Source organism: Leptonychotes weddellii, chromosome 4 (genome assembly GCF_054177405.1).
Source record: "Leptonychotes weddellii isolate Sample4059 chromosome 4, ASM5417740v2, whole genome shotgun sequence".
NCBI lineage: Eukaryota > Metazoa > Chordata > Mammalia > Carnivora > Phocidae > Leptonychotes > Leptonychotes weddellii.
In genome coordinates this window covers 12,805,054-12,819,547 of record NC_138372.1, presented here as the reverse complement: position 1 = coordinate 12,819,547, position 14,494 = coordinate 12,805,054, and the positions used below count along the sequence as shown (strand labels likewise).

General features: G+C 46.0%; 1 protein-coding gene across 8 annotated transcripts in view; it reads left to right on the top strand.

The window, feature by feature from the left end:
* Positions 1 to 14,494, top strand: part of LOC102741961 (E3 ubiquitin-protein ligase UBR4) — a 109,084-nt gene that overhangs the window by 67,502 nt on the left and 27,088 nt on the right. For 4 of the 8 annotated variants that reach the window (XM_081817601.1, XM_081817599.1, XM_081817600.1 and 1 more), the window contains 7 exons: positions 1,237 to 1,392; positions 2,421 to 2,595; positions 8,483 to 8,579; positions 9,236 to 9,343; positions 9,804 to 9,920; positions 10,851 to 11,060; positions 13,217 to 13,366. In XM_081817601.1, the coding sequence (XP_081673727.1) occupies positions 1,237 to 1,392; positions 2,421 to 2,595; positions 8,483 to 8,579; positions 9,236 to 9,343; positions 9,804 to 9,920; positions 10,851 to 11,060; positions 13,217 to 13,366 (1,013 nt within the window). The remainder of the gene's footprint in view (positions 1 to 1,236; positions 1,393 to 2,420; positions 2,596 to 8,482; positions 8,580 to 9,235; positions 9,344 to 9,803; positions 9,921 to 10,850; positions 11,061 to 13,216; positions 13,367 to 14,494) is intronic. The other 4 variants (XM_081817603.1, XM_081817602.1, XM_081817596.1 and 1 more) reach the window with 2 other exon arrangements.

Here is a 14,494-nt window from a genome sequence, read left to right as displayed (position 1 = left end):
GAGTCCGGACGTTTTAGACATCAGGAGCAGGGAGACGAGAAGTAGAGAGAGCTCATGCCATGTACTGTTTTCTCTTCATTTACAAATAAAAGTGAAGCTCCAAGAAGCCGAGTCCTGCTTCAGGTCAGCGTGGCTCACTGTCAGGGCTGTGAGCTTGGGAGGTAGGGGTGTGTGGACACTTAAAATTCATAGGAACTCTTTAGACCTCATTTTGTCTTTATACTCAATCTCTGTTGATCTGATAAAGGAAAAAAAGATGTCCTGAGTAGAGAGTTGGACTAAATAGAGAAGGAGGGAACACCTGAATAATCCCCCGGAAAATCAAGTCCTGAGGAATGGAAGGGTTGATTTAGAGTTTTCCCGAGCGCTGCTTCCCTGTATTTCTTTCTTCCTTTCTTCCCTTTCTTTTTCTTCTCTTGGGAGCGTTACCCTGGGTAGAAGAGAAAGGGAGACATTGGCTGTCCCCTCTCACCTGCTGCCATGCGTGTCGCTTTTCTCAGTTCTTGTTAGCTGCTGTCTCCTCAGGCTTGGAGGTGGCTGTTGTGCTATGCCGATTGTGTTCCTCTTGTGCTCTGTGGCTGTCTTGGCTTTCCTCCCCCATGTATCTCATCCAGCATTGTCCTCCTGTCTCAGCTCAGCCCTGATCCTGGATGCTGTGGCTGTCTCTGGGGGATTTCCTTGCTTCATTCTTAGCGTCTGAGGAGAAGGATGAGGAGGGGTGAAATTTCCCCATGAGCTCCCCTCTAGACCACCTGAGCAAACCAACCAACCAGCAAACCAAGGTTGATTCAAGAGCTCATGATAAGTGATTTCCTAACATAAGCACAAATTAACTGATTGCAAAACAAATCTCATTAAAATTCAGAGTCCCGGGCTTTGAATGGTAATGGGTAGTTTCTGATCTCAGCAGGTGTCAGTAACACCTAGACAATGGTGGCCGTGAGGCATTCTAGCTAGAAAACTGAGCGTCCACATCATAGATTCTCGTTGGATCTCTGCGCTGTCTACTTGCACTATAGCGTAGCGGCAAAGGAAATGCCCAGCGCACTGGGGTTTCCCTCTGTCTCAGTACCGTTTGCACCTCACCGTGTATAGTGTTTGTTCCTGTTGGTGATGAACCAGCAAAGCAAATCTTTCCCTTTTTCCTTCGATGACAGGATATATAAACTGCATTGTGTCCTCTGCGCTATGTGGTTTGATGGTGTCGCCCCCAGGAGGGGTTTTTACCTGTAACAGCTCTCGTTACTCTCTCAGCTCCAGCCTCGGACGACGAGGGCAGCACGGCAGCAACTGACGGCTCCACCCTTCGGACCTCCCCTGCCGACCATGGCGGTAGCGTGGGCTCGGAGAGCGGGGGAAGCGCCGTGGACTCGGTGGCTGGCGAGCACAGTGGTAATATGGCTGGGGTCCTGATCTCCTTGGGCCGGGGCGGGAATGCACTAGGAATCTCTGCCTGGCTCCTGGGATTGGTGTCAGCAAAGGGAATTTTTGAGGGCTCACAGAATATCTGGTGGAATTCATTTGACCTCAACACTGGATTTTCAAATGTTTAGTGGTAAGAGCTTAGGCACAACTGTGGTTAGTGTTGGAACATTTTACAGGCAGTTTTTAATTGTGTCTTACTGGAGGAAAGCAAGGATGTGCATTATCCCAAATCAGGAATAATCTAAAATAGTTATGGTATGACCTTGAAGTCCATCATACTGTGGCTTTTGTCCCCTCTGTTGGGGGAAGCTGTGTTGGGCAATCTTCCTTTTTTTTTTTCTAAAGATTATTTATTTGACAGACACAGAGAGAGCACAAGTAGGCAGAGCAGTAGGCAGAGGGAGAGGGAGAAGCAGGCTCTCGCTGAGCAGGGAGCCTGACTCAGGGCTTGATCCCAGGACCCTGGGATCGTGACCTGAGCTGAAGGCAGAGGCTTAACCGACTGAGCCGCCCAGGCGCCCCAGGCAATCTTTCTGTTAACATAGCGGGCCACCATCACAGTCTGCTGGCTGATGCAGTGGGGCTGTGGAATGAGGAGGCATGCCATTTTGGTTTGACCTTGTAAACCAGCCTGTGGTTAAAAATTAGATCGGAAAATATTTTACGGAAGGTGTTGAGTAGCTGATAATTCCTAGATTTCCATCATGTACGTTTCCCTTGGGTTAGGAGATGGAAATTGAGCAGCAGCAGAGATAGTTCTTGTAGGTGGATCTTATATACTGTAGAAGGATGAGTAGCTGCCCTCAGAGTCTTGTAGCATAGTGCTCTGGGGTCAAAATCTTGAATTCAGGCCTTATTTATTCTCTTCTTCACACAGAAGAAAAAATTCTCTGAAGCTAACAGTCATCCCTGAACTGTTGCTGACTTCAGAGTGCGTTGGATTCTGTCATGCTTGGGGATGTGACTTATACTTTTTTTAAACCATTTCCCTTCAGTATCCGGCCGGAGCAGTGCTTACGGTGATGCCACAGTGGAGGGGCACCCAGCTGGACCAGGAAGTGTCAGCTCAAGCACTGGCGCCATCAGCACCACCACCGGACACCAGGAGGGAGATGGCTCCGAGGGAGAAGGGGAAGGGGAAGGGGAAGGAGATGTCCACACTAGCAACAGGTTGGACCTGGTCATTTGCAGTCAAGAGGCTATGGGAGAGTATTTCGGGAATAGGGTGATGGATCAGTTGCAGGAGGTAGAGCGATGATGGTAGTGTTGTTTTTTAATATACAGCTTAGCAAACTCAGGAAACGGTCCAAGATCTTAGGAAGCATTCTAGATCTGTATTCTTTGTCCTCATTAGAACTATATCAAATTAACTGCAGAGAGAATAGAATGTGGTTTTTCTCTTAAGGCCCCCCCAATATTCTCTTAGTCACTGTAAAGTGATTGTCATGAAAATGTGTATTCTCCTGCTCAGATATTTCTTGTTTGGTCATTACCCATAAACCCACTTCATAGCATTTTTGTTACAAGTGGCACTGTTCTAGGCTCACCAGTGATTAGCTATTACATATATGCTAGAAATGGCTTCTTGTTCAGTATGTTTACAAAGTAACAGAGAATTAAGACAAGAGCAAATACATATCTGTGTCTGGAGATACCAGTGGTAGGGCATTTGGCAAATTGAAAGTAACCTATAAAATCCTAATCCATCCCCTTCAAGAAGTTCTGGTGGTTGCTACTGGATTGGTGGGGCGCACATAGTCTTTAACGGAGAGGGGAGACTAGAGAAATACATTTGTGATCTAATGTTTGTTAAATTTGTTGAGGCCCAAGATTATCATGTTAGTGCAGTGCAGAAATCATCAACAAGCATTTTGGACTCAATGATTTCTATCCAAATAAAAGGTCACTGAAGCTGTCATTCATGAGACATTTTCAGAGGACATCAGGGAGTGTCTCCCATACTCCGTTTCCTGCTGTTTCAACTTCAGTTCTTGGAACATCTCTTGGATGAGGGGGAACCTCTGGCTCCAATAAGTGATGATATTTTGTTGGAGTCTGTTTTTTTTTTTTTTTTAAAGATTTTATTTATTTATTTGAGAGAGAGAGAATGAGAGACAAAGAGCATGAGAGGGAGGAGGGTCAGAGGGAGAAGCAGACTCCCTGCCGAGCACGGAGCCCGATGTGGGACTCGATCCTGGGACTCCAGGATCATGACCTGAGCCGAAGGCAGTCGCTTAACCAACTGAGCCACCCAGGCGCCCTGGAGTCTGTTTTTTAACATCTTACCATAAAGGGGTTTTTACTTAACCTTTTTTTCTCTCTTTTAACAGGATTTCTAGGTTAATTCCATGTGTTCAGAGAATGTGGTCTTTGTGATTTTTTGTTTTTTGAAATTTATTTAAAACATTTTTAATCCAGTCTGCCATTGCTTGTTAATTGAAACAGTTAAGTTCGTTCGTGATTAGTGTTCATTACTGATGAATTGGAATTTATGCCTACCATTTGCTTCCTGCTGCTTATTTGTTTTGCCTGTTTCTGTTTCTTTCTGTCTTTGCAGTCCTCTTTTGGGTCGATTTGCTATGTTTTCATCCCTTTTTTCTGCCCCTCCCTCCCATGTTTGGAAGTTGTTCACTGTTTCCAGTCTTTTGGTGGTTATCCTGTTCATTTCAACATGTACATTTAACTTACCCAAAACTAAAGTTCACTCACAGCTGCATTTTCTTCCTGCATAATATAGAGGACCTTAGAAGACTTGGTCCCTTCTTACCAATTTTTAAGCTGTTATTTTTTATTTATTTATTTTTTAAAGATTTTATTTATTTATTTGAGAGAGAGAGAATGAGAGAGAGCACATGAGAGGGAGGAGGGTCAGAGGCAGAAGCAGGCTCCCTGCCGAGCAGGGAGCCCGATGCGGGACTCGATCCAGGGACTCCGGGATCATGACCTGAGCCGAAGGCAGTCGCTTAACCAACTGAGCCACCCAGGCGCCCTAAGCTGTTATTTTTGTGTGTTTCAATTCTTTTTCAAAAAAGGCCTGGGGTGCCTGGGTGGCTCAGCCGTTAAGTGTCTGCCTTCGACTCAGGTCATGATCCCAGAGTCCTGGGATCGAGCCCCGCATCGGGCTCTCTGCTCAGCGGGGGGCCTGCTTCTCCCTCTCCACTTGCCCTGCTTGTGTTCCCTCTCTTGCTGTGTCTCTCTGTGTCAAATAAATAAATAAAATCTTAAAAAAAAAAGGCCTTTGAAACTTTCAAGGTATTGTTGCTATTTCACGTAGTTTTCGTGGTCAGTGTTTGTTCAGATTTACTCACATGTTTACCACATTCTGTGTTCAACATTTGCTTGTGCATGTCAGACCTTCTGTCTGGGATCATTTCTTCTTGAAGTGCGTCATTTAGATTTTCCATTAGGGGAGGGCCACTACTTTTGAGCAGATTTTCTTAGTCTGGAAATGTCTTCATTCAGCTCACATTTTGTGGACACGTTTTTGATGGGTATACAGTTTTGTGCTGATAGTTTTTCTCCCCCCAAATTGAAAATGATATCCACTATTACTGCCAGTAAGAAGTCACCTGCTATCATAACCACTGCTTCTTTGAAAATAGTGTCCTTACTTGCTGCTTATAAGATCTTTGTTATTGTTTTTTGGGATACAGTTAGGATGGATTTCTTTTTTCTCTTAAGATTTTATTTATTTGAGAGAGAGAGGGAGAGTGAGAGCGAGTGTGCGTGCATGCACAATTGGGGGGTGCAGAGAGAGAGGGAGAAGCAGATTCCCCGCTGAGCAGAGACCGAGACGTGGGGCTTGATCCCAGGACCCCGAGATCATGACCTGAGCCGAAGGCAGTGACTTAACCGACTGAGCCACCCAGGTGCCTAGGATCGATTTCTTTACATTTGTTCTGCTTAGTGGTCTTTGGGAATCTTGAATGTTTGGGTTAGTGTCTTTTATTCTAGAAAATGCTCATCTGTTAACTTCAGATATTGCTTCGGCTTCATTTTCCGTCATTTTTCTTCCTGGGACTCTACTTATATACATGATTTAACCATCTCGTTTTCTTTTCCATACCTCGTAATATTTTTTTCTTTAAAAAAAATCACTGTGCTTAATTATTTATGGCTTCTTAAGATCTATTTGAGTAGCAGACATCAGAAAACATCACAAATACAGGGGTACCTGGTGGCTCAGTTGGTTAAGTGTCCGACTCTTGGAAGCAAGAAAAAAATAGAAAAGTTCGTGTGAGACTGATACTATTTCGTCTGTAAATTCTTGTAAAAATTCAGCAGTGGAGTCATCTGGGTCTGGACTTTCTTTAAAGGAAGATTTAAAATTACAGGTTCATTCTTTAAATGATACAGAATTATTTGTTTCTTCCTATGTCAGTTTTGGTATGTTGTGCTTTTCAAGGAATTTGTTCATTTTATTTAAGTTGTTGACTTTATTGGCATAAAGTTCATAATCTTTTTTTTTTTAAGATTTTTAAAAATTTATTTTAGAGAGAAAGTGCATGCACACGCATGGGTAGGAGAGAGGGGCAGAGGGAGAGGGACAGAATCTCAAGCAGACTCTCCACTGAACGCTGAGCACAGAGCCCAGATATGAAGATCGATCTCACGACCTGAGATCATGATCTAAGCTGAAATCAACTGAGCCACCCAGGAGCCCCCATGACCTTTTTTTTCTTAATCATGCTTTTAATATCTTAAGGGTCTGTAGTGATGTACTTTTTTCCATTTTTAATGTTGGTAACTTATGGGTGTGTTCTTTTTTCAAAGGTCGGTTTTCCTTGGAGTTACCAACTTTATTTACAAGGAACTGACTTTTAGCTTTGATTTTTCTGTTTTATGTCTGCTCTCTGTTTTATTTCCACTGTTAATATTTTCTTTCTCTGCTTAATAAAAGCTTTTATATTATCTTTTGAGATTTCTTTGTTCTTTTTTTAGCTTAAGAAGATGGGAGCTTAAATCATTGATTTTATTAAATACATATTTGAAGCTAAATATTTCTCTCTGTGCTTTGCTTTAAAGTCTGCTTTGGCATATATTTTGATGTGTTATATTTTTATTGCTCTTCAGTTCAGAATGTTTTCTAAATTCTGTTTTGATTTTCATCTTTGGCCTGTAGGATATTTAGAAGTGTGTTGCTAAATTTCTAAACCTTTGGGGATTTTCTAATTATTTTTCTGTTACTAATTTACAGTTTAATTTACTATGGTTGGGGAACATACTATGTGATTTCAATCCTTTCACGTTTCTTGAGACACAGCATTGCTTCTAAAATGATGTTCTGTCTTTTTAGGATTTTTAGTGTTTTTAGGAGGGCCATTTTAGGTAACCTAGCCATGTTAGTAATAGAAGTCTAAAGTTTTTTGTTTTTTTTTTTTAAGATTTTGTTTATTTATTTGAGAGAGAGAGATAGTGACAGAACTAGTGAGAGAGAGCAGGAGTGGGGAGGAGAGGGAGAAGCAGGCTCTCTGCAGAGCAGGGAGCCCAACGCGGGGCTCGATCCCAGGACCCTGGGGTCATGACCCGAGCCAAAGGCAGACAACCGACTGAGCCACCCAGGCACTCCTAAAGTGGTTTTAAGCAAACTTTTTTTTTTTTCAGGGATAAGTTAATCGAGCAATTGTTAAATGACTTGTTTATAATAATGATAATAACTAACTTGTTTTTACTTTAAGTCACTAAAGAAAAAGAAATTATAATTTTTGGTATAGGGTTTACTTTTTATGTTAGATTCTAAAAGTTTGAAAAGCCAACAGTCTGGCAACATCTTGGTCCGGGTCCAGACTTTGCTCATTTTGTTGACTTTTTCATTCATACATATGTATTCACAAGTATGTTCTGCCAATCTGAAGATTTTCATCCATCTCAAAGCTTGCTGTGTTTTATCCTGAAAGTATAAAGTGAACTGCTAAATTTGAACTGCTACCATCCTATTACTTTTCTTTGCTATATCTTGTACATTCCTGAGCAATTCTTACTCATTTGTGGTCCCCACGCAGCTTGCTTTATTCTTTGGATGTATGTGTGAGCTTTTATGTGTGACCGTATTCTGAAGGACTTTTATTAGCTCATTCCTTTGAGTTACTTTTGGAATCATGGGCATTTATTGATCAAGTAAGACCCCATACTTTGATTCAAACTTTAATATTTTGAAAATATTCTGGATATCTCCTAGGATATGTAATACAGGAAAATCACTTTTTTATGCATATGTAGGTTTGTGGTTTGTTATACACAGTCTATAAAGTAAAATGAAGCAAGAACAGTTTACGAACTATGAGAGTGAAGCCATTAATTGATTCAGCAAATGTGTTCTTCATCTGTGTAAGATTGTGTTAGGTGAGACTGCCAGCCAAATTGTCAACAGGACCCTAATTAATTCATTTTCATTTTGGTCCTCTCTTGAATCAGCATATTCACTATAGATCTTGAGGCACACATTTAGTAGGGAAGCCCAGCTGTGTATCTGCAGATGAAGAAGGCTTAGTTAGTGCCCAGTTGAATATACGGGAGAACTCACGGGTCCAGTGTGGAAAGGGTAGAGTGGAGATTGAATTTCCCATTAGGAAAAATGGTAGGCGAGTTGAGAGGGTAAAGCAGTGCCAGGCCTTCTGGGAAGCAAGAAAAAGAAAGGACTGGGTCACTGTGCAACCAGACGATGCAGACTTTGTATATGGAGGAATCCCAGAAGATAATGCCTGGAGGCAGAATGTGGCCATGTGTTGGAAAAGGCCATAGAGTGCACTACTAAAGGTTTGATTTTGCTGCTGAGAACTAGGGCTGATTGTTTGAGAAATATTAACTTTTCCCATAGCAGGCTTTCAGGGCCATCGGTTGTATTTTGAATTAGTTTGTTCCTTTTAACAGAGCGAGATTGCTCCTTCTGTGTTGGTGGTGTTACCAAATAGGCATTTCTGAACATTTTGCTAATGGTAGGATTGTTTCTAAGCAGTAGGCTCCTTGTTTACTTTGGTGGCAGGAGGAAGGAACTATATTCAGCTGGTTAGTGGTTGTGAACTAGCTCACATCTCATGTATTTTCCTTGGCCTTTTAGACTGCACATGGTCCGTCTGATGCTGTTGGAGAGACTACTGCAAACCTTGCCCCAGTTACGAAATGTTGGAGGTGTCCGGGCCATCCCGTACATGCAGGTATCCCTCAGTTCATCTGGGTCTGTCACATTATGGTTGGACCATCCTTCAGCATGCTCACATCTCTCTTCTAGAGGCTCTAGGCTTTTGTTGGTGTTAGGTCATAGAATAATGGAATGCAGTTTTGAACTGCAAGTTATAGCCCTTAACTCTCTAGATGAAAAGGCCAAGGGTCAGAGAATTTAAAAAGATGTCCGCAGTCATCCAGCTAGTTATTGACAGAGCCAGGAGCAAATGTCTGCCCCAGAGATTCGTAGTGTGTAGTGAGTCTTTATTAACACCGTGTTGGAATGTCGTCTGGTAGCTGTTCTCCCACTAGCTGCCTTCCTCTTAGGCAGAAAGTTCTTTACTTTTGAGCACAGCACACTGTCCTCTGTCAAGCCACTTTGGTTGGTTATAATGTAGTTTAGTCAATTCGTTTTGCAAACTCTTTGCAAAACATTTTTTGTGATGCCAAGTGTGGCACATGCCAAAAATTGACACTTCTGACTCTGGACACTTAAACTTCGGATACCTTGGGATGTAGGACCTTCTCCTGGATTGCAGTTATGATTGACAGGGCAGTCAGGAAGATTGGGATTTCTTCTGAACCCCCTGCGTTTGGAGTCGTCTTTAGGGTCCTGGAGCTCATGTTTTACCTCTCTGTTGACTTCCAGGTCATCCTGATGCTCACTACAGATCTGGATGGAGAAGATGAGAAAGACAAGGGGGCCCTGGATAACCTGCTCTCTCAGCTAATTGCTGAACTGGGCATGGACAAAAAGGTAGGATTGGAGAGTCCTGCCATGTGAGAAACAGGGACTGAGGTCCGTTTACAGCTTGTCATCCTTCTCTTAGAGGAACTTCACTTAGTTTTGGGCATAACCACCCACTGAGGGCTCCAGTTCTGTGGATTCAACAAAAATGTTGGCAGTGCCTCCTTTGGCCCAGGACTCCTGTTGGATCTGGACGTAAATGAGGAACAGACCAAGTCCCTGTCCTTATGGACCTTTTGTAGCTCCCTAAGCTGAAAACAATAAATTAGTTGTTTGTATCTTAATACGGCCTTTTAAGCACATCGGGCTCTAGGTAATCCGGGTGTAGTCCATGGAGGCGTTGGTGCCTGTTTTGACTCTGATTTCAGGTGAGGAACAGTTAGTGCTGATAGGCTGGAGGGAACCTTGTTGAGAGGACGCCTCAAGCTTGAAGTAAGTGTGGGCTTCTGGGCTCTGCTTCTGCCTACAGGACGTCTCCAGGAAGAATGAGCGCAGTGCCCTGAATGAAGTCCATCTGGTAGTAATGAGACTCCTGAGTGTCTTCATGTCCCGGACCAAATCCGGATCCAAGTCTTCCATCTGTGAGGTACTGTTGCTTTGAGCACATGGGTGTGGGGAAAGGTAAGAGGATTGTCTGGTTGGTGCTAGGGCTGAGGGCAGAGGTGATAGTTAGAATAGGCTGTTGTCACTCTAGAGGAGAAAGATTCTAAGCTGTCACCTCTTGAAGAGCAGAGCCACCACCTTTTTCAGAATCCCTTCCAAGCCCTGATCTTCGCCAGCAATCCCTCCATTGGAGGGGTTACAGGGTTTGGAAGTTCCCATTATTGAAAGGAGGGGACTGTTCTGCAAGGCACAGGGTGGCTAAGAGGATTCCCCTACTGTGTGTTGCTATAAGGTATGGTAATAAAGCAGAGAGAAAGCAGTGTGTGCGTGGTGGAAAGGAGATTAACACAAAGCAGAGAAGGTAGGAATGGAGGCTGAACTGCATCCAATCTTAATGAGCTTATGAGCTGTGGGGTTTGCTGGGATTTGCAAGGCTCTCCTAATGGTTTTATTTACAGTGGCTTTTCTCCTGCTTTTTATTCATGTGATCACTTACCCCATCTCCTTTAGAAGCTAGTTTGGTGGGGAGAGCCCCTACCGGGAGGGTGGGGTTGCTAAAAAGTGCTTAGAGTGGAAAGTTTTCTCTCTTGTTCTTGAAATGGGCTTCTTTTCTAGTTGCCCAGCGAAGAAGAAAACCCGCCCCTCCCAGGAGAAAGGTTATCCAGTCCTTGCCCCCTTGGCGTCTCGCACCTGTGTGTGGGCGAGTGGAGCTGGGACCTGGGGTTGGTTGGTTCTTACCATGCCATTGTTGGAAAGAGTTGGGGGGAGTGTTTGAGTTAGTTGGGGGACCTCTAACTCAAGAGATGAGCTCCCTCCCCCGATGGCCCACCCGGAGCCTACTGCCGGGGAGTTTCCTACTCCTGCCCCCAGCGGTCTCATAAGCCTTTCTGGCCTCCTCCTTGTCTCCCCCCAGTCGTCTTCCCTCATCTCCAGCGCCACAGCCTCGGCCCTGCTGAGCTCCGGTGCCGTGGACTACTGCCTGCATGTGCTCAAATCTCTGCTGGAGTATTGGAAGAGCCAGCAGAACGACGAGGAGCCCGTGGCTACCAGCCAGTTGCTGAAACCACATACGACTTCATCCCCACCGGACATGAGCCCATTCTTCCTCCGCCAGTATGTGAAGGTGAGGCCTTTCCCTGGACGAAGGACCGCTCCTGCCCTCCAGAGCACTCTCCTCTTCGCCGTCTGTGAGTAGGGCTGAAGGAGCCAAGGGCAGGGAGCTGCAGGAGGCAGACCGAGTGCCTTGGGGGGGCTTTGATCTCGGTGCAGTTTAGTGAATAACCAGTTCTCCCACCCTTCTGCTGGGGTTCAGACTCTTGACAACGTGTAAAGCAGAGGAACTGAATGAAATCAGACTGGTCTGTCCTTTCATGTTAAGCTCCTTAGAAAAAGGTGAGCAGGCACAGGGTGACGTCAGAGGTGGATCATGTCCTTGTATGTGTGTGTGTTTGTGTGTGTGTGTGTGTGTCAGAGACTCCCCCTGCTGTCATCAGAGGCCCTTGAGGGAGCTAGTTTAGAAGATAATCTCTCTGGGGCTCCTGGGTGGCTCAGTTGGTTAAGCAACTGCCTTCGGCTCAGGTCATGATCCTGGAGTCCCGGGATCGAGTCCCACATCGGGCTTCCTGCTCAGCGAGGAGTCTGCTTCTCCCTCTGACCCTCCTCCCTCTCGTGCTCTCTGTCTCTCATTCTCTCTCTCTCAAAATAAAAATAAAAAATCTTAAAAAAAAAAAAAAAAAAAGATAATCTCTCTGATCAGGGGAGTCAGGAACAAGCATTGCCACTTACCAGCCGTGAAGCTCGGACAAGTTCTGTGCGGCTTTCGTGTGCCTCGGTTTGCACACCTGGAAACTGAGGCTCCACACGGGATCTGCTGTGTAGGGTCGTTGGGAGCACTGGGTGATCTGACGCAGTCAAGCCCCGTGCTAAGTGCCCTGGGGCCTGTTCCTGTCTGTCGTCCCTGCCGTTTCTGCACGTTTGCGTCTGAGCGGCGGCACCAGTGTGTTCCTCGCTGCACGCTCCCAGCTGCTTTGACTGAGACAGGGATAGAACAGGCACAAAACGTGAATCGCATCATGTCCTTCTCTTTTCTTAACCCTTTGCTGGTTTTCTATAACTTTTAGGCCAAAAAGTTCTTTGAGGACCCAGCTGTCTACTTAGCTCTCTAGCTGTGTCACGACCGCACCCTGGCACGCAGCCCCCGTCCTGTGCCTTGCCCCAGACGTGGCACACTGCCTTCCTGCTTGCTGTCCTCCTGAACTTCTCTCCCTCTGCCATTACTTCCTTCCCCTCTAAGCTAATTCCTAGTCCTTCACGACCCGGCTCACACACTGGGTCCTGGGAAAACCCTCCCCAACATGCACTTCCTGCTAGCAGGTCAGATAGAGATGGCTTTTCCCCGGGTCCCCAGAGCATCCTGTGTACACATGTGGAGTCTTTCCCTTGTTTGCACCCCCAGTTGCTTGGCAAAGACCCGATGAGTAACCGGTGATTGAATACGTGAGACATGTTGTGCCCCAAATTCTTGCAGGCTCTTCCCGGGGGACCATGCGGCCTGCAGGACAGCTACCGCTTCTACCATCCTCACACCCCTCAGCTCCTCCTCCTCTGTGGGATATGCATTAAGTGATCTGGCCGTCCTGGTCTCTTTCTTTCTTTTTAAAAGATTTATTTGTTTCAGAGAGGTGGGGAGAGAAAGAGAGCACGCGTGCACACGGACACACGCATGCGGGTGAGGGGAGAGGCGGAGGAAGAGGGAGAATTTTCAAACAGACTCCCTTCTGTGTGCGGAGCCCAAAGTGGGGCTCCGTCCCAGGACCCTGAGATCATGACCCGAGCTGAAATTAAGAGTTGGCTGCTCAACTGACTGAGCCACCCAGGAGCCACCACCCTGGTTTATTTAAATATCTCTTATTATCCCAGAAGGTTTTGGTTCTAGGGGAATAGACTGCATCTCTCACAGGAAGTCAGAAATCCTTCACCACCACTGTTTTTCCCATTAGAAGTTTAATTTCTGTGTAAGCAGAATACAGCCAGTCCAGGGTCAAAACCCACAGAGTGTAATTTTGGAACTTTTAAGACAAGTGAGATCTGTGTCCATCGGAGCCTGGGGCCTTGCTGGGTTTAAACCAAGCTGTCAGGCAGTGATGACTCTAGCTTTGAAAGGTACCATTTACCAGCTCCAATATAAGCTATGCCTAATGAGCAGTAAACTAGCCCTTTTCCTAATTGTGGCTGTGGACAACTGTCCGTCACAGGTCCTTACACATGTTCTTCCCCCAGGGTCATGCTGCTGATGTGTTTGAGGCCTATACTCAGCTTCTGACGGAGATGGTCCTGAGGCTTCCTTACCAAATCAAGAAGATTGCCGACACCAACTCTCGAATCCCACCTCCTGTCTTTGATCATTCGTGGTTTTACTTTCTCTCGGAGGTAAGCGAAGGCCGCAGGCCATGTGCCATTCAAGGAGAGGACACCTCGGCTGTGATGGCCTTTTTTCCTATTCTTTAAAAGATTTTATTTATCTGAGAGAGAGAGCGTGCATGTGCGCGCAAGTACGAGTGGGGAGAGGGAGAAGCAGGCTTCCCGCTGAGCAGGGAGCCTGACTCAGAGCTCGATGCCAGGACCCTGGGATCACGACCTGAGCCAAAGGCAGGCGCTTAACCGACTGAGCCACCCAGGCACCCTGGCTCTGACGGCCTCTATGGCCCCCTTCCGTCCTCACCCTCAGGGAGCGTTTCCCCCAGCAGCGCCACTCACGCTGGTGGGCCTTGCCCCGGGTGTACTGTGTGGTGAAGCCGTGGAAGATGGATGTCACAACAGGCCATGGCTTTAGTTTCTCATTCTGTGCGTTTGACTCTTTCCGCATATGACGGTAACGGACGAGTTTAATAATTTGGACTCCGTCTGGAAAACAGAAAACATACTAGTTCAATTACAGAGAGATTTTAATATAGGGAATTGTTTGGAGGGCCATTGAAGAACCAAAGAGAAAAACAGGGAGTGTTGAAACAGAGACCGCAGGTGCGGGCAGCAGCCGCAAGCAGCCGTGTGTCTGAAGAGGACTCGGCCTGCGGAGGGGCTGCTGCCTCTGGTACCCCAGGAGCTCTGAGGGGGTGTGATGTACTTGATTCTGGAAGTGTGGAAAGAAGCTGATGGTTAGAACCAGCCGCACTGGTTTGTCCTTGAACAAACCGAAGAGCTGGTGGAGGCTGCCGGAGCGAAGGGCTGCTGCCAGGAGAGCAGACAGGAAGGAGCCGGTGTTTTTTCCTCGTGCCCTCTGGTGTCCCTTTTTGTTCCCTGTTGGCAGGCCCTGACGGCAGACAAGCAGTGTAGTTCACACACTTCTGGGCCGGCCATTGCAGTACAGTGTGCGGTGGGGTGGGTTTGGAGGCAGCCGAGGGGTGGTAGTCACGCTGTCACAGCAAGCTTGAGATTAACTCTGGGAAGAATGACCTGTTAGCAAACCCCAAATGACCATTTCGGGTTGTATAGATGAACAGCCCAGCCTCTTCCCCACCTCTTTGACCTGAAAGATTATGAATCTGTTTTCTGGACCAT